Source organism: Arachis ipaensis, chromosome B3 (assembly GCF_059453495.1).
Source record: "Arachis ipaensis isolate K30076 ecotype BB chromosome B3, ASM5945349v1, whole genome shotgun sequence".
Taxonomy (NCBI): Eukaryota; Viridiplantae; Streptophyta; class Magnoliopsida; order Fabales; family Fabaceae; genus Arachis; species Arachis ipaensis.
In genome coordinates this window covers 79,210,588-79,229,272 of record NC_142438.1, presented here as the reverse complement: position 1 = coordinate 79,229,272, position 18,685 = coordinate 79,210,588, and the positions used below count along the sequence as shown (strand labels likewise).

Below are 18,685 nucleotides of genomic sequence, written 5' to 3'. Positions count from 1 at the left end.
TAGTTCTCAAAAACATTTATAAAATAAATCATAAATAGCTGAATAATAAATAAAAAAATGAAGTATATATGGAAAAGTTATAACAGCAAAAGTTGAAGATATTATAGATATCCCGTTTTTGGAATGCAGAATTAATAAGCTGCCACTCCATGAATTGTTCTACTTATAACTTGTCTCAATTTTGCTTCAGCACGCGCTGCAACAATTTTCACACTCATCACCCGTGCTCAATCACTATAATTAACACTGAAATGTTTATTGGTTAAGAAAGATCGAATTCTTCTTTTTTTGTTACTTTTTTTTTTTTATCAAAATCTGAGGTAGATTAATCGTAATTCTTCTTGATATTTACTTTATTTTAGTGAACAGTAGTACGTAATTTCAGTAACGATAGTTTTTTATATTTATGCACGGACAAAGGTGCGTTCAAACCGCAATCTGAGGCATTGTCAAAAGCATTGATGTTAATGAAATAAAAGAAACTGTAAAGAAAAAGATGAAATATGAACGATGATGATGATGGATGATTAGATTTGTGCAAACTTTGCACGAAAAATGTTTCTTTAGCACGAAAAATCTTGGAACAACTTTGATATATCGTGATAAACAAAACAATCGAAGTGGGGTTTAAGTCCCTTCAAAAGAAATTTAGACGAAGATTGAACTGTGGAATTGCCCATAGCATCTTAATTGTATGAAAAATGAAAACTAGCACATATGTAAGGCTGCGTTTGTTTTGTTTATATGTATGGAATGTTGAGATATAAAATTATTTTTGACAGATAAAACATAAATAAAAATATTATATTTAAAGACATTGAATTTATGTATTTTGTATTTATTCTTATTAAAAAGAAATACAAAAACACTAATAAAAAATATAATTTATTTTTAATTTATTTTTATTATTTTTATTAATTTTTTATAATTATATTTTTTATTATTATATATTTTTATATTTTTTAAATAAAAAAATAAAAAAAATTAAACTTTAATAATTTATTTTAATTTATCACCAAATAAAATATAAAAATATTAATTTTTATATTTTTATTATTTATATCTTATTCTCGATATTAATTACACTACATGAAGTGGACTTGTTTCACAATCCATGAAAAATAGAAAACTAAGTGCACTTCACTTTTTTTTTTCGGGTGTAGACTCGAAACATTTTTTTTCTATTGGGCCAACTCTAATTCTTATTTGACCTACGGATGTATAAATGACCCAGAGCAAAACATAGTGAAAAGTCATCAAAATGCATTGATATTGATGAAAAATAATAAAAATTATAAAATAAAAGTCACCTTTTATTATTATTTTAAAACCAAAGTTAAAGTGTCTTCCTGAGGAGAGTGCTTGAAATAATATAAATATGAAGCAATGATATTGATGAATCAATTCATAGGAGATACCAAGCTTCCAAGTTTGGGACCAACAGCTTTTTTTTTTCCCTTTATTTCATGCCATCAAATGTTCTTTAACTTTGCTTTTTGTGATGAATTGAACATAACATTCTTAGATTTTGCCAATCTTGCATGGCTCCATTACTTTCATTCACTGGCCCCATGAAATGCAGAGAAATAATCTCCTTTTCACATACCTATAATTCATCATGTCATGTTTCAATAGCTAGGAACTTGTCAAGAAATGTTCTTGTGAATAGAAGAAATTCTGTTTCTCTAGTTTCATACAATTCATTGATGCATAGAAACTTGTGTTGTGATGAGAGGCAGAGAGGTAGCATGTCCCTCATTGCATATGATGCTAATAATAAGAACTACTCAGAATCAGAATCACAAGGTAACAACAATGAAGCCATGGATGCAGTTATGAAATTGTATTCAGCCTTCAAGAATAAAGACACACAAGACTTAGCTGATATACTTGCTGATGAATGCCGCTGTGTCTGCAATTTTCTCTCATTCTTCCAAGCCTTCCATGGAAAAACGGTACAAATTAGGGTGCATTTGGTTTATATTTTCTGTTTTTAAGATTCTGTGAAGAAAAATTAATAAACACAATAAAATTCTGTATTTTGCTTTTATGTTCTGTTTTAATTTTTTATTTTTCCTTCACAAAATTCTATAGTTAGAGACAAAGTAAAATTAGTGTGATGTTGCATTGCAGCAAGTGATGGAATTCTTCGGTTATCTGATAAAAATACTTGGAAACCACATCCAAATTGTGGTGAAACCAACTCTGCATGATGGCATGAACGTTGGTGTCCATTGGAAATTTGGTTATTACTCTCTCCTTCTCTCTCTGCTCTTCATAATTATATTATTTACTTGCATACCAAGCTATTCTTATGTGCTTTGTTGGGTGCAGAATGGAAAAAGATTCATGTCCCTCTAGGCAATGGTTTCAGCTTCCACATTTGCCAAACTTACCACGGAAAAGCTGTAATTAAGTATGTTTAGCTTAAGGCGATTATGGTGAAAACTCATGTGCAGTCGACTTCACGTGAAGTTGATAGTTTTCGTTAGATGAAAATTTAGTCAAATCAGTCAAATCATCTAACGCCTCTCAGTTATCAACTTCACGTGAAGTCGACTGCACCTGAATTTCTACCGGCGATTATTCACGTGAAGATATTTTTATGTAAAGATAATAGTTATATTGTGTATGCATGTTTTGTTAACCAATTTAGTCAAATTATCTATCATATCTCAGTTATCATCATATAAAGATATATTCATGCCAGTGGTTTAATATTTCCTTTATTATATTAGAATAAAATTAATTCCCTATAAGTATTTTCTTATAGTTTTTATATCTAATTCAGAAATATTGAGATGTTTATGGAGCCATTACTCCACTTGGAACCATATAGGCTGGTAAGCATCATCAACTTTCTTTCTTTCTTTTTAATTTGTTTATTATTATATATATTTTCCGAGAACCTTAACCTTGTAGCACACATGCTTGTTTGTGAAATTGTTTCTATGTTTGTTGTGACGCAGATAATAACATCAAGGCTGACACAGTTGGCGGAGAAGATCGCCTTATTTACGGCGGAGAAATCTGGAAACAAAAAAGCAAAAAAAGTTTTGTTGATTGTGCTTGCTTTATTATCCGTAACTGCCTCCTTCTTGTTCATGAAACTTGCTACTTCATAAGAGCCGTGTAAATAGATGAAAATTCAAGTGCAGTCGACTTCACGTGAAGTTGATATTTGAGAGCCGTTAGATGAAAATTTAGTCAAATCAGTCAAATTATCTAACCACTCTCAGTTATCAACTTCCCGTGAAGTCGACTACACCTGAATTTTCACCGTATAAATAACTAAATACTAACACAATAGTATTAGTAACAAATTCAATTTAACAAGGTCATGCATGCATTTGGCTAATTAAGTTTATAAAATGGATCCTCAAAATAGCAGCAGCGAAAAAAAAAAGCCCATCAACTCCTCTTATTTATTGTCATATTAAGCACAAGTGAATACCAAAAAACAGAAAGAGTTCTTTTAGTAGACAATTGGCAAATAATTTTTAGAGGTCAATAGATTGGATATAACCAATCTGCATTAAAATTATATTCGCTGCTTTTAAGTTTGGGTTTTTTACTTAAATAAATTGTATGGGAGTCAAAATCACCTGATTCTCCTGAAACGAATTCTGCAACGTGAATTCTCTCTTTGTATTATTATATAAATCGTCCTAGGCTGCATAGGGTTACATAAAACGTGAATCATCTTAGCCTAGGACGATTTATGCATGAACATGTTAGGCAAATCAAACGTAAATCGTGACAGGGTCTCCAGGGTTAGAAGAAGAGCATAAATCGTCCCAGGGTGGTAGGTTTTATGTGTTAATGGGCTAACTCTCATTGGGCTGCCACGATTTATGCATTATTGGGACCCTATTCAGACTGACACGATTTATGTTTGTGTTCGTAACACTAACTGGGCTGGGACGATTTATGCCCAAGTTGTAAGAACCATAGAAGTCAAAACCGAACCGGTGATCGAACCGTTCACGTAACCAGGTTAATGGTTCAACCGGCAGGTAACCAGTTGAACCGATTGACCCGATCCTATGTAATTAAAAAATAAAATATATAAAAAATTTTAAAATTAAAATTAAAAATACATATTTTCACTATTAACCCAACTTCAACATTTTTAAAAAAATTTGAAACTCAAGCGGTTCGGTCAAACCGGTCGAACCCAGTGATATCGATTAAACCAATTCACTCCGGTCCAGTCCGGTCCTGCTAACAATAGTAACAACAGCGAATTTTTGGGGATTCTGCCATCAGAACCATCCCCCTATCATGAGTGAATTCCATAATCTACTAAGAACCCTGATTTCTAACGTCTTATACTAAACCAAAAACTAACTAAATCACTAAACATGGTATCGGGCAACGTCTTAATAAAAAAATATTCTAAGATGCATATTCACCCTATACAATATCATCCAACATACTATATCATCCAACATATCAATGTACTTAACATACTCATGGCCTCGACTCAACAACATTACAAAATTCAAAAACATACCTTTTGATCAATAAATCCGGTAACATGCGCAATGCCGTTCAGGCAGTACATATCTCCTTGGTTCGCGGCCATTATCACAGTCGGACAGATTACTTCCTCCACCAGCCGGTCACTGGCGGCCCACTGCCACCACCACTTGCGCCACTCAGGCGCCTCTGCCCACCAGCAGTTGCACCTCCGCCGCGAGCTGGTCCCCACGCTCGAAACACTTCTCCCCCCAAACTTCCTCTCCGGTCAAAATGGTGAGTGAATTGGTTTAAATCGATATCACTCGGTGAGACCGGTTCGACCGAACCGCTTGAGTTTCAAATTTTTTTTAAAATGTTGAAGTTGGGTTAATAGTGAAAATATGTATTTTGAATTTTAATTTTAAATTTTTTTATATATTTTATTTTTTATTTACATAGGATCGGGTCAATCGGTTTAACTGGTTACTTGCCGGTTGAACCATTAACCCGGTTACGTGAACGGTTCGATCACCGGTTCGGTTCTGACTTCTATGGTTCTTACAACTTGGGCATAAATCGTCCCAGCCCAGTTAGTGTTACGAACACAAACATAAATCGTGCCAGGCTGAATAGGGTTCCAATAATGCATAAATCATGGTAGCCCAGTGAGAGTTAGCCCATTAACACCTGAAACCTACCACCCTGGGACGATTTATGCTCTTCTTCTAACCCTGGAGACCCTGCCACGATTTACGTTTGATTTGCCTAACATGTTCATGCATAAATCGTCCTAGGCTGAGATGATTCACGTTTTATGTAATCCTATGCAGCCTAGGACGATTTATATAATAATACCAAGAGGGGATTCACGTTGCAGAATCCGTTTCAGGAGAATCAGGTAATTTTGACTCCCATACAATTTATTTAAGTAAAAAACTCTTTAAGTTTAAATTCGATCTGATCTGTACATTTGATTATCGGATCGGATATCAGATATATCCATATCAGATATATCCGTAAAATACAAAAATATTTTAAAAAATTTATTTTTATTAAAAAATATCAATAAAATTTATTTTTTTATTCTTTTAAATATGTTTACTTTTAAAATAATATTAAACATATTTTTCTTAAATAACAAATTAAAATAATACAACATATATAATAATTATTAGTTAAAATAAAATATAAAAATATATTTATTTATTTATTTTTTTATTTTGCGGATATGCAAATATGCAAATACCTACACAAAATTTATAATCCGATTTTATTAGTATGCGAATCGGATCCATATCTATAATTTTTGGATCGAATTCAAATAAATACACTAAATACTTCTAATAATTCCATAATCCGTTGAATTTAGAAGTATATGTTGAATTTACTATTTTCTTCGAATTCTGGGATCTGGATTGGACACAAAAAATTGGCGGCATGAAAGGCTAAAGTCAAACAACATGATGTCAAATTAAATTTGTCTCGGGAAATGGATCCTGGGGTACGAATAGTGTATACAAAAACCTTAAAAATGCTGCTGCCTCCTTCAATATATAATAACTTCACTCAGTTAATTCATATTAAATCATATTATCATGATGATATCATGTAATCATATAGATATATCAAGGTCCGTCATTGAATGCATTTCACAATCGTATGAGTCGGGTATCATAAATTTAACCCCTTAGGACCACACACTATGCCGTTAAGATTAATTATTACTTTATAGGTTCTCTCATGTCTTTTTCAATCACTTGACTTTACTTGGAACATAATTATGATACAAATTAAACTCGTTATCGATGATTTGGCTTCTAATTTTGATATTTTTCTCGATTTCAAATGACTCAAAAATTTAAAATTATAGCTTCTGCATTTGCGATTTTGTGTTAAAAGTCAATGTGCTTAATTTTTTCCCTTAAATTATATATAATTAATAAGTTTCTATTTGGTTTGCAGCCTCGTCACGGTACCTAAACACGTGTGGAAGAGAGTGAAACAATTGTGGGTTTTACATATAAAATTGTTGATAAAGTTAGCCCAAGATAAGACCGAATATAATTCACCTTTTTATGAGGATTTCTTTCTTTGGTTAGTAGCATAGATTTCTTAAAAAATTCTTTGACTATTTCTTGTATCTTCGTTGTTATATTATTATTATTATTATATGTTATTAAAGTTGACTGAAAATCTAATTCAATACAAAAAAAAAATTAGTTCAGAAATTGAACATTATTTCTTAATTGTAAAAAGAATATTGTAGTCATTTCTCTTCCCCTGTTTTGACATCTTATGCAAGGTTTCAAAAGTGGAATTGATGATCATATATCATGTGAAAGTTAATTGTGACTTTGATGATATGATTTGATCCACATTTTGGACGTAAGGAAGTTGATGAATTTGGAAGGAACAATGAATCCAAGAACAGCAAGTGGTGGTGATTGGTTTATATATAGTGCTTTCAGATGCAAACGTTTGAAGAAACTTCCCTTCCTCTAAATCCATCATTAAAGCATGCTTTGCTACCTAATGTTACCATTTTCGAATAAATTATGGACATCCTTTTAATTCAAGAATTTATTATGTCTTATATGTTCTACATAATGATGCATTACTTTAGTTAAAGCATAGATTATAGATAGATAAACTGTCTTTATTAAAGTTTCCATTATGAAAAGAGAAAAAATAATAATCGATGCATTTTGTTGTAATCTAGAAAATTTCTCTTCCTGCCTTAGTCATGGGTTTGTTATAGATATCATATCTCTCATTATGGATTTCAGGATTTGTATTGTAGAACTTATAAGAAGAATACAAATGTAAGGTAAGTAAGTACTTTTATAACTAGTTTTTCAATCAACTTTTTTAAAAAATATATTTTTTATTTACTCCCCTTTTCCAATGTTAATTTAATGCAAAAAATTATAAACTAATATAAAATTGTGAAAAATTCAGTATAATAGCATGAACACATGAAGATAAGTGAGAAGAAAAAATGTAAATATGGAATAAAAATAAAGAAGAAAAATATAAGTGAGAAGAGAAAATATAAAAATGAAAGAAAAACGAATTTAAAAAATTAATTGAAGTTGACTAATAAATAATTATATTTTTATAATTTTAAATGTTTTTTATATATAATATTCAAAATCATATAATCTGAAGAGCATAACACTTTTTTAAATAATAATAGTTTTTCTACAAAATTAATTTTTGAGATATTTTAAAAATAAAATTTTGTTAAAAAATAAAATATGGAATCTAAAATTTGTTAAAAACTAATTTAAACATTATTATAGTTACAATAATTTTAAGATAGCAAGCCCTAATAAAATTGAAACAATCATCAATTTGTCAAGTTTACAAACAAATACAATTTACACAAAAACTCACAGAACATAGAATAATTGACAAAAAATAAACTAACCTTCAGTTGGTCTAATATAAAATTTTAACCATGGTTACTCACATCACCAAGATCCTCTTGTAAAAGTGTTAGGAACCATTTTCATGATTCTTTCGATTCAGATCTTGCAATTACATATGCAACTACATAGAACTAGTTGTTAGCATTTTGTGCGACTGCCGAGAGTAGTTGTCCCCTATGATAGATTATTAGGTTTTAAGATATGCTCCATCCAAGTGAAGTAGCGGTCTGCAGCCACTCTTAAATCCAAGTTTGCAGGCCTCAAAACAAACATACAATTTGTCAAATGTAGAGGGTGTTTGTGGTTGAAGAATTACGCCTAGCAATGCAGAAGAGTCAAGATTACTTTTGTGTATCTCCAACAAATAGTCCCTCAATTTGTTATACTGTTCCCTTTCACTACCCATCATCCTTTCTCTTGTCTCTTTTACAGCTCTATACACCATCTTTGGATGCGGAGTAAAATCAAACTCTTCTCTCAGAAAATCAATAGCTTTGTGAGTGGTTATATGTGGGTGTTAGCATTTTTTTTCTCCACCTTCTTACTGATCCAGTGTTGATCAACTGCATTGTTTTTCGAGTCTCTAGCACAAGTGTGCTCATTTCTATATGTCTTCACTTGGAAGCATTGTAATTGCTCATTGTAAGACAAATGGACAATCCAAGAACAATCTTCATCTTTGCACCCAACCCTAATTCTTTCTCTGTCATTCTTGATCCAAGCCAATTTTCTGCCTTCAGCAATAAAGGTATTCTTTACAACTTCTTTGAACTTTTCAATTGTAGCAAATATTGTTTCAAGCTCAAATATTCCTTCTTCGAAACTATACTGGTCATTGAACTCAGGCCAATGATGTTTGTTTTCCTACTCCTCAAATGAAATAGGTGTATGCAGCTCCTCAAATTTATACTTCCATACAATGTCATTATAATCTGTGTCTACATCACTGACATAGTCTAGAATTACTGGCCTTGCAACTCTAGTTTTATTGGGCTCCCTTGCAGGCTTAGCTCCATTGGGCTGTCTTGCAGGCCCAGCTGTGTCGGGCTCATGAGCAGGCTCATTCTTTCTTGCATTAGACTTTGTCCTCTGAGACACACGTCTTGCTTTTCTTTTGGTTGTTTCTTGGGTTGGGTCGTTCTCTTAGAGGAATCAAGCAGTTGTTTCCTCTTTCTTTTGGCAGTTATAGTCCTACTGACACCATATTCGCCATTTTCACTATTACTTTTATAACCGGAAGTTGGAGGTGCATATAACTCATCCTCCACACTCTCATAACTATCATGATCAGACGGCGAGTTATCCAATTTCTCCATTTCAATTCGAACATTTTCCTCTACCTTAGTATTTTCCTTATTAGCATCCTTTGCAAGCTCAGGATCATCAATAGGATGATAAAAAGAATATAGAACTCATCAGTGTCTTTGTTTTTCATCTTAACTTGTCGTATCTGGTTGATTCCTGCATCTTCCATTAGTATATACAGCCCTGACTCTATATCCTTACTCTTTAGATTATACCAGTATCCCTCTTTATATGCTTGATATTCCAGTATTTTAAACAATGTTATCAAATTACCGAAATTTACAAAATTCAAGTCCATTTGTGGGAACCTCTCAACTTTATCATGTAGATAAACTAACTCACCAGTAAGAACCTTTGAAAAATAGTCCCATGATGAAAAATAGGAACAACAAAAACATCATCCATCTACAATATTGTTCATCACAAAAAATCCAAATAGTTAACACCGAAAACCAAACTTATCTACCAGGATTAGCTCTAAATATTATTAAATCAGCACTTACCTAAACCTTAAACCCCACATAACCTATCTTCCATGTCCCTCACTAACTACATTACCCAAAAGCCCCAACCCACGACATGCATAACAAATAATGTTAGAAAGCACAAATACAATAAATTTCGAAATAAAAGTACTTACCAGTATATATGACACCCTAAATTATACTAACAAAACTTTAATGGTGTTACTTTATACAAAAACGACAACACGAAGAAGATCAATTATTGTATTTTTTAGAGGAAAAAATCACAGATATATGTGCTAGGACATTAAGTAATTGTATAAAATTCATATGAGCGAAATTACATTTAAACGCAGGGACTACACTCAATATTCTAAAACGGTGACATTTTAAGTGATAGACACCTATTTGTTCTAGACCTTTTTCACAACAGACACACAAAATTTTTTTAATAATACTGTATTAACAAATAGGCACATAACACACTAAATAAATCTCACATAAGCTGTCTCTATTAGATTTGAGGGAGTACTTTGGACAAAAAAATCCATCTATCACACATTTTGAATGGTGAGAGACAATTTTATATTTTTCAATCTTCAAGAACGAATTTATCCACCAATTAAATACTCATAGACTAATTTATCATTCTCCCTAAACGTTATTATAGTTACAATGATTTCATTTCATACAAAACAACCACAAAAAGACAAAACATTTTTTAGATAAAAATTGTGCATAAAACAAAAATAAATGATGTAATTTATCCGTTGAAGTGTTGAAGATGAGGGAAAGAAAAAGGTCGCTTCTACACAAAAAAACAGAGTGAGCGCCACGTTCTCTCACTCCATTCCATTTTTTTCTGCTTCAATCTCTTCTCTTTTCGGATCACCACATGACCCTTTCCTTCTTCTTCTCTCACTTCTCTTCCTAACAAAACAAAGTTGAGAACTTTCTCTCTCTCCCTCTGCTTTCTTGGCGTCTTTTCTTGCACCTCGAGCTACCTCTTCCAACTTCAAACCCTTCTTTCTTTTCTTTTTCTTTTTCTTTTTTCTCGTTCTGTGGAAGATTCTACCACTGGTGGGGGTTTATTTGTTGCTTTTCTTCTCTTTTTCTGTTACAGAATCCAACAAATTAAACAACTTTGTCGTGTTTTTTATATGGGATATTGATTCATGTTGAGCATTGGAGTGGGTTTGAATTCCAAAAACATCATGGGAGGTGCCGCAGATGATAACACCCCTTCTCGGGGTTATGAGAGTGGCGATGAAGGAGCTTCTGGAGGAGGAGAAGGAGGAACACTCAGAAGGCACAGGAGTGAGAGTTCCATTGTTGCAACAGAGGATGAAGATGATGATCATGATAAGAAGATTGAATTGGGTCCTCAGTGCACTTTAAAGGAGCAGCTTGAAAAGGATAAGGTACCATAATATCTTTCCCTTAATTAACTATTCTCTTTCTTTTACTTTCTTTTCTCTTAATTAATGATATGTTTTAGGATGATGAGAGCTTGAGGAGGTGGAAGGAGCAGCTTCTTGGAAGTGTTGACATCAATTCTGTTGGAGGTAATTTTATTTAAATTCATTTAAATTTAACTTGTTCAATTTTTTGTCCCTCTATATTGTTATCTATGAAATTTTGTAGTATTTGGGCCTCAGGTTAGTATGAACTTCTGTATGATGAAGGTAGGTTTAGACATTTTTTCAATCATTTCATCAAACATGATCCAGAACAGAATGAATGTCACTTTGCCCTAAATTGATTTAATTCTTCATTGGTATAATCTTTCTGAGCCTTGATTCTTCTATGTTTGTTTGTTGTCCCATTATATCCATATTATTCTTGGGATGGAGACAAGAGACATTTTATTCTTGTCTCTGAATCTGTTTTCTTCTCCAAACAAATTTGTATAATTCTATCCCTTAATGTCTCTCTATTTCTATACTAATAAGTTCTGAAATATGAAATTCAAACTGAAAACACTTTCAATTGCTTCATTTCCTCACATGAACTGAATTCTCATGCGTTATCGGATTGATGATTCATCAGAGACTCTGGAGCCAGAAGTGAAGATCTTGAGCCTTGCAATAAAGACAGCTGGTAGACCTGATATTGTTCTTCCAATACCAGAGGGAGGGACGCCGAATGGTTTGTGGTTTACTTTGAAAGAAGGTAGCAAATACAGGCTTATGTTCACTTTCCAGGTCCTCAATAACATTGTTTCAGGCCTCAAATACACCAACACTGTTTGGAAGACTGGTCTAAAGGGTATGCAACTTCTACACACCACATTATTAACTTTGTTGTTTCTTTTGTCATAATCTCTTTGGCTGATATCTAATTTGAACGTTTGAACAAATAAGCAGACAATAATGCTAAGATCATATATACTTTGAATGATGATACACACAAGTTGTGATGAAATACTTTGAATCAAATTATGATGGCAAAGAGATAACTACTTGTAGATGAACTAATGTGATTGTTGAGCCTCGGTTGGATGCAGTTGATAGCACGAAAGAGATGATTGGAACATTCAGCCCCCAAACAGAACCTTACACGCATGAGATGCCTGAAGAGACAACACCTTCTGGGATTTTTGCCAGAGGGACATATGTAGCTAAAAGCAAGGTAAACTTCTACCATATTATGATTATGGTTATGATGTGCATGCTGCATACTCTTGGATAATGAGTTAAGACAAAGACAAAAATACAAAAAGCAAAAACGGTAACTTGTGTGTGAATTTACTTACTTTTATCCTACTTTTTCATGAGGCACTATCTAGTATCTAGAGACAGAAAATAGATCATCTAAAGTAAAGAGATTGGTAAAATTAAAAAGTGAGAATTTAATCACAGTTAAATTTGTAATTTTCATCATGTGTGAGTCCGATTACCTTGCTCCATGGGGATTAGATCCTCATTTTTTTCACTTTACCTACTTTTTCACTTTAGAAGAGTTTGATCCATTCAGGATAACGAGAACAAGAAAATATATGATATATGATCTTATTAAGGATAAATGCTCTAATAAATTTGGAGCCGGATTTCATGTGTATACCCTCAACTACTAATTTAAAATTCAAATTTGAGACACTTTTGTTTTACTATTTTAATAAATGTTGTTTGCTTCACAAGTCATTAAATTCTTGTGTAGAAAGTAGAAACTTCTATTGTAGATAGCTAAGTTTTTCATATTTGTTTGTTTCCTATTTGTTATTGTTGCCTTTTTCAGTTTGTTGATGATGACAATATATGCTACTTGGAGATCAATTACACTTTTGATATCCGCAAGGACTGGCAATAGGAGTGGACCTACTTCTCCATTATGATTATTGTGCTGGTAAACCACAAAAAATGTACCCGAATTATCTTTGCGTCGACAAAATGTCCCCAATTTTTATCATCGACAAAAATATCTTCAAATAATTTTAAAACGTGCCAAAAATGCCCAGTCATGATAAAGAAAACTTGCTCCGTTGACGGGAAAGCGTGACGTGGTTCACATACCAATGTCTAAGTTTCACTTGTCATATAAGAAGTTGTGTTTGTCACATTACCCTTTCCCGTTAACAAAGAACGTCTCAATTTACGAATGTGCATTTTTATTACGTTTTTAAATAATTTAAGAATATTTTTGTCGATAACAAAATTTGAGAGATTTTTATCAGCGACAAAATAATTCGGATGCATTTTTGGTGGTTTATCCTTATTATGTTTTAATCCTTAGTCCTTGTTATTTCGGCTGAAATTTTCTTCGGTGTTTGCTTGAATGCTTTTTTCCTTTTACTTTTCCATTGTTTATTTGTTTCTAATCCTGTCTGAGACCGGGTAATCTTAACAATGATGAGAGGATTTGACTTTGAAGGATGAAATGAAATTGCTATTCGTTTATTTGATAGATAATTGTTGTTAATACAAAGTAGTTTGGGCTAATTGGCCGTAGAATCTTGCCCTCTGTCTACTCAAACGATTTGTTGATTGTGGGGTTTATTTCGGGGTTTTTTTTTGTCAAGACCCTATCACACACACTCCTTTTCCTTTAAGGCCCACTGGCAATTTTGTATCCCAAAAATTGCTCCCTGATTATTTGTCTTTTTTTTTTTGGGTAAAATTCCTCTTCGGTCTATAATCATTTTGCGAACTTTTATTTTGTCGGATTTTTTGTCTTTTCTATAAATGTCTCCGTTTATAATTAACGGATGTTGCTTACGTGTACTATTAACTCAACACGTGTCAAACAATTATTTAAAGGGACAAATCGTCCCCTGATAATTCAGCAAAACGTTGCGTTTTGGAGAGGTCAAGAACACTTTACTTCTTCTTCCTTTTACTGTTCAATTTCATTGTTCTATTTTTGCTTCTCGCAGAAAAAAATAGACATTTAAGAACCTCGATCAAATCCATCATTATCTAGCAGAAAATCATCCAAGTCATTTGAGCCAAAGGTCATAGAGGAATAACCTATCATTATCTATTATTATCCTCATCCTCATCCTCTGAATGCTTAAAATCGGACAACCCTCCCTCCTTAATTCTCTCATTCTCTCATTCTCTCTTTTCTCCTTGTCTTCCAACCTCAATTGCACGCTAAAATTATCAAATTGATTCAATCCCCCTACTCTTATCACACAATCCATCCTCCAATTTTATATCACTATTACCTATCATACGCATTGAATCTTCTTCCTCCAAATCTGATAATCCATTACCTCTGCTCTCTCCACATTATCCAATTGATCCATTCTACTTTTTGATTTCGCATCACCATCACCAACCCCACAATTCTCACTAACCTCACTAACCTCAACCATAGCATTACCATTATTATTACAATTCACAATTCTATCATTACTAAATTCTAACAACTCCGACGAATCAAGCACATTCATAGCGAGCTCATCACTGCAATTTCTGTACAATTTCAATCCCCCTAGAACTGTACCGGAGGCTTTGCCTTCAATTACCGTCATGATTTGTATTTGTCCTACTTTTTCGCTGATAGTGAAATTATCTAAACCATTAGCAAAATCAGGTTCGGAAAAATTATTGAAGAGGGGGGCAAAATGCAGCATTTTTGTTGAGTCATAGAAGGCGATTTATCTCTTTAAATAGTTGCTTGACACATGTTGAATCCGGATTTTACTGGCCAACAATGTTTAAGGATGCCAAGGAAATGGTGTCAAGGTGTGATGAATACCAAAGAGCTGGTAATCTAACCAAGAGAAATGAGATGCCACAGCAATTCATACTAGAGCTGGAGCTATTTGATGTATGGGGGATTGACTTCATGGGACCCTTCCCAACCTCCTACTCAAATAGCTACATATTGGTGACTGTTGATTATGTTTCAAAGTAGGTAGAAGCCATAGCCACTGCAACAAATGACAACAAAGTTGTGATAAACTTCTTGAGAAGAAATATCTTCAGTAGATTTGGAGTTTCCAGAGCTCTCATTAGCGATGGAGGGACACACTTCTGTAATAAACAACTTGAGACACTCCTTCTCAGATATGAAGTCAAGCACAAAGTGGGAACTGCATACCACCCACAGACCAACGGGCAAGCTGAAATTTCCAACAGTGAGCTAAAACGAATCCTTGAAAAAACTGTTAGAAGCTCAAGAAAGGATTTGTCTAAGAAGTTGGATGATGCACTATGGGCCTACAGAACAGCCTATAAGACTCCCATTGGGATGTCTCCATACCAACTGGTATATGGCAAGGCTTGTCACTTACCAATTGAACTTCAGTATAGAGTATTTTGGGCTCTAAAAATGATAAAGTATGATGAGCAAGCTGCTGGAGAAAAAAGATTAATGCAACTCAATGAGCTGGAGGAGTTTAGAAATCAAGCATATGAAAATGCAAAAATCTACAAAGAGAACACAAAAAGGTGGTATGACCAAAAGATAGCAAGGAGAGAGTTCACTGAAGGACAGAAGGTGTTACTCTACAACTCAAGACTCAAGTTCTTTCCTGAGAAACTGAAGTCTCGATGGTCAGGACCTTTCACCATACTCAAGGTGTTTCCCTATGGTCATGTGGAGCTCATGGAAGACAAGACTCAGAGAACCTTTACTGTCAATGGCCATAGACTCAAACACTACTTAGGAGGCTCCTTAGAGGAGTAGAGAGTGAGCTACACACTCAGCTAAAGATAAAGGAATGTCAAGCTAATGACAATAAAGAAGCGCAAGTTGGGAGGCACCCTAACACTTTTATCCTTTTTGATTTAATGCTTTTCTTAGAAATAGTTTAAAATCTATTGCTTTAGATAGTTTAATTTTCAGTCTCACATTGATGTTAAATTATCAAATTAGGATTAGTTTACAATTGTAGATTAGAAAGTTTGATATTAGCTTTGGTAGCTAGATTTTCTTTACACTCTTTTATTTCTTTCTATTATGGAATTGCAACTTGATGAAGGCATAACTAATGATAGGGGAATGGGCTGAGAACTAGCTAAATTGCTAAGTTTGGTATGGCCTGTCACTCACTTAATCTAGGCTTATAAATAATTTGTAACTTGATTCTAAAGAGTAAGCCTAGAGATTAAATTTGGTGTGGCCACCACCGATGATCACCTAGCAAGGCCATGTCACCCAATTTGAAAGCACTTAATGTTTTGGGTAAGAACACGAACGTGGTTTAATGAGTTCAAAAGAATTGGAATCAAAAGAAAACACATTAAATACACAATGATGGAACCAATTTATTAAGATGCCAAAGGATTAAGTTTGGTGTCCCAAGGGACACCTATCAGTTGCAATCCAAATCACTCTTGATGGGAAGGAATGTGAAGGGGTTCTTTTGTCATCACTAATGGGTTCATTTTCATTTCAGGAGAGAAGATAGGGCCCACATGGTAAACAACTCACAAAGCAAGAAAGTCAAAGTGTACTTGCACTTTGGAACTCAACACATGCAGAAGACACTGTGAGAAAAGAGTTGGCGCCTCTTCCCACGCTAGGCGCCACTCCCCAAGTGGGAAAATATTTAACCCTTTTTATTTCCCACATTTCGACCACATCATTCAACCCTTTTAAAAGCCTCACCTTCCCAAATTCTCTCCCACTTCAACAATCCCCAATCACACATGAAAAGCATACACCCCTCATCTTCCTTTCTCTTTTCATCTTTTACTATCCCTTTCCCTACTTTCTTTTTTTTTTCTTGATTGGGACAATCAAGTCCTAATTTTCGTGTTAGAGTAAAACCTTTTTTGCTTGCTCTTTCTTGCAACCCACATTTTTTAACCTCAAACACACTCTCTCAACCTAATGGAACCACCAAAAAGCTCAGCCTCAAAGAGAAGAAAAACCAAGGAACCAACCTCTGGATCCTCAAGCTCTTTCAATGACTACAAGTTCCTCTCCACATTCAACCAAAATCAATTCTATGGTTGGGTGAGTAAGAGGGAGATCATTTCAGAAGTTGGGTTTCAACTAGGGAGGAATGAGCATCTTGAGATCAACATTGAAATCAACAATAGGGGTTGGTCACTCCTATGCAAACCACCAAGGAAGGTAGTAGAGAGTTTGGTGAGGGAATTCTATGCTAACGCAGTGCCTCAACCAGGACAACACTATGGTTACATTAGTTATGTAAGGGGGAAGTCCATTGACTATAGCCCCTCTAGCATAGAAAAGATGCTAATGATGAAGTGGACAAGCTCCACTCGGAGCTATGAAGAAAGAATGAAGCAGCAAGACCCTGGGTTTGATGAGATCCTGAATCAAATTTGTGTGCTGAATGTGCATTGGATAAATGATAAAGATGGGATACCCAACCAATTGAGAAGAAGAGATTTGTGCCCCAATCTAGAGGGTGGCTAGAATTTGTGAGGAGGTCCCTGATCCCCACATCCAATACTTCAGAGGTGACCAAGGAGAGAGCTGTGCTCATCTACAGCATCATGAAAGGAGAGAATATCAACGTGGGGGAAATGATTGCCAACAACATCAACAAATTGCTGAAAAGCACCAGTGACAACACAAGGTTGGCATTCCCCAGCATTATACAGAGGCTATATGATGAGGCTGGAGTTGAAAAGATCATTAATGAGGTACTTATGAAGTAAGACAAATTCATAACTGCCAAGAAGATGGCCAAAGTGGTAGCTGTTAACCCACTTCAAAGGGCTAGAGAACAAAGAGCTCATGCTCATGGACTACAACAACAACAAGAAGAGGAAGAGGCAGAAGAGAAACCTCACTTCCTAGCACTTTAACCACCACCACCACACTACCAATATCAATAATTTCTAGAGGGATTCAACTGGGAATAATTGCAAGGTGATGTACACCAAATGAAGGGAGACCTACACCACTTGAGGGAAGATGTCAATCAACTCAAAGAAACTCAACAACAATAATGGAGCCAAGTCAACCAAAATATTCAACAACTCCAAGGGGGTTTTGAGAACCTCAAAGAGCAGCAAGATCAGATGAACTGGGGAGAGATGCAAGGCAGCTTAGGGATGATTCTAGAATGACAACTACAACAAATGGAAAGTCTTGCTGAATTCAGACACCTGTATGAAGTAAGAACTGTAGCCAGAGGGGAATATGATTGCTATGCACAAACAAAGTTGAGCTACCTATGCAATGCAGTAGCTAATATGAACCCCAATTACCCCACCTATATGCAGAAATTGGAGGAACTCAGCTCAAGGCAAGAAAAAATAGCATACCAACACAAGGAGAATGTGAAATCCTACATGAGGAGGCTAGGATTTTGGAAGCCCAAGAATGCCAAAGCACAAGAAGGTTCCTCCAAGCCAGATGAGGGTGGCTCCTCCCCTTCCAAGAAGAAAGACAAAGGGAAGGGGCCAATGAACTGAAGATGAAGCTGCTCAAGGTTGTTGAGTCCCATGGTTGACACTTTCTAACTTCTGAAATCCTGTTTAAGCTTTTGCCTTATTTACTCTTTGAATAAATAATCATGCTAGGATAGTTTATGTTTTATGCTTAGTTTTAATTCCTGTTTGAAGTCTTTATGAGTTTTTTTTTACAAGA

General features: G+C 34.3%; 2 protein-coding genes across 2 annotated transcripts; both read left to right on the top strand.

The window, feature by feature from the left end:
- The first annotated feature begins 1,424 nt into the window (after window positions 1-1,424).
- LOC148571261 (uncharacterized) lies at window positions 1,425-3,403 on the top strand. Its single transcript, XM_088509705.1, has 5 exons — window positions 1,425-1,955; window positions 2,134-2,245; window positions 2,335-2,416; window positions 2,792-2,843; window positions 2,970-3,403. The coding sequence occupies exons 1-5, from the start codon at window positions 1,542-1,544 to the stop codon at window positions 3,123-3,125; spliced, it is 816 nt and encodes a 271-aa protein (XP_088365831.1). The 5' UTR covers window positions 1,425-1,541; the 3' UTR covers window positions 3,126-3,403.
- Window positions 3,404-10,433: 7,030 nt separating this feature from the next.
- Window positions 10,434-13,565, top strand: LOC148571260 (rho GDP-dissociation inhibitor 1-like). The gene is made up of 5 exons (XM_088509587.1): window positions 10,434-11,085; window positions 11,163-11,229; window positions 11,714-11,932; window positions 12,171-12,295; window positions 12,902-13,565. The coding sequence occupies exons 1-5, from the start codon at window positions 10,840-10,842 to the stop codon at window positions 12,971-12,973; spliced, it is 729 nt and encodes a 242-aa protein (XP_088365713.1). The 5' UTR covers window positions 10,434-10,839; the 3' UTR covers window positions 12,974-13,565.
- The last annotated feature ends 5,120 nt before the right edge of the window (window positions 13,566-18,685 follow it).

Excerpts from the sequence above, each read along its gene's own strand:
- LOC148571261 (XM_088509705.1), top strand. The coding sequence starts at position 1,542 with ATGGCTCCATTACTTTCATTCACTGGCCCCATGAAATGCAGAGAAATA. Across the intron at positions 1,956-2,133 it reads AAGCCTTCCATGGAAAAACG|CAAGTGATGGAATTCTTCGG; the intron begins GTACAAATTAGG and ends GTTGCATTGCAG. Across the intron at positions 2,844-2,969 it reads ACTTGGAACCATATAGGCTG|ATAATAACATCAAGGCTGAC; the intron begins GTAAGCATCATC and ends GTTGTGACGCAG.
- LOC148571260 (XM_088509587.1), top strand. The coding sequence starts at position 10,840 with ATGTTGAGCATTGGAGTGGGTTTGAATTCCAAAAACATCATGGGAGGT. Across the intron at positions 11,086-11,162 it reads AGCAGCTTGAAAAGGATAAG|GATGATGAGAGCTTGAGGAG; the intron begins GTACCATAATAT and ends GATATGTTTTAG. Across the intron at positions 11,230-11,713 it reads TGACATCAATTCTGTTGGAG|AGACTCTGGAGCCAGAAGTG; the intron begins GTAATTTTATTT and ends ATGATTCATCAG.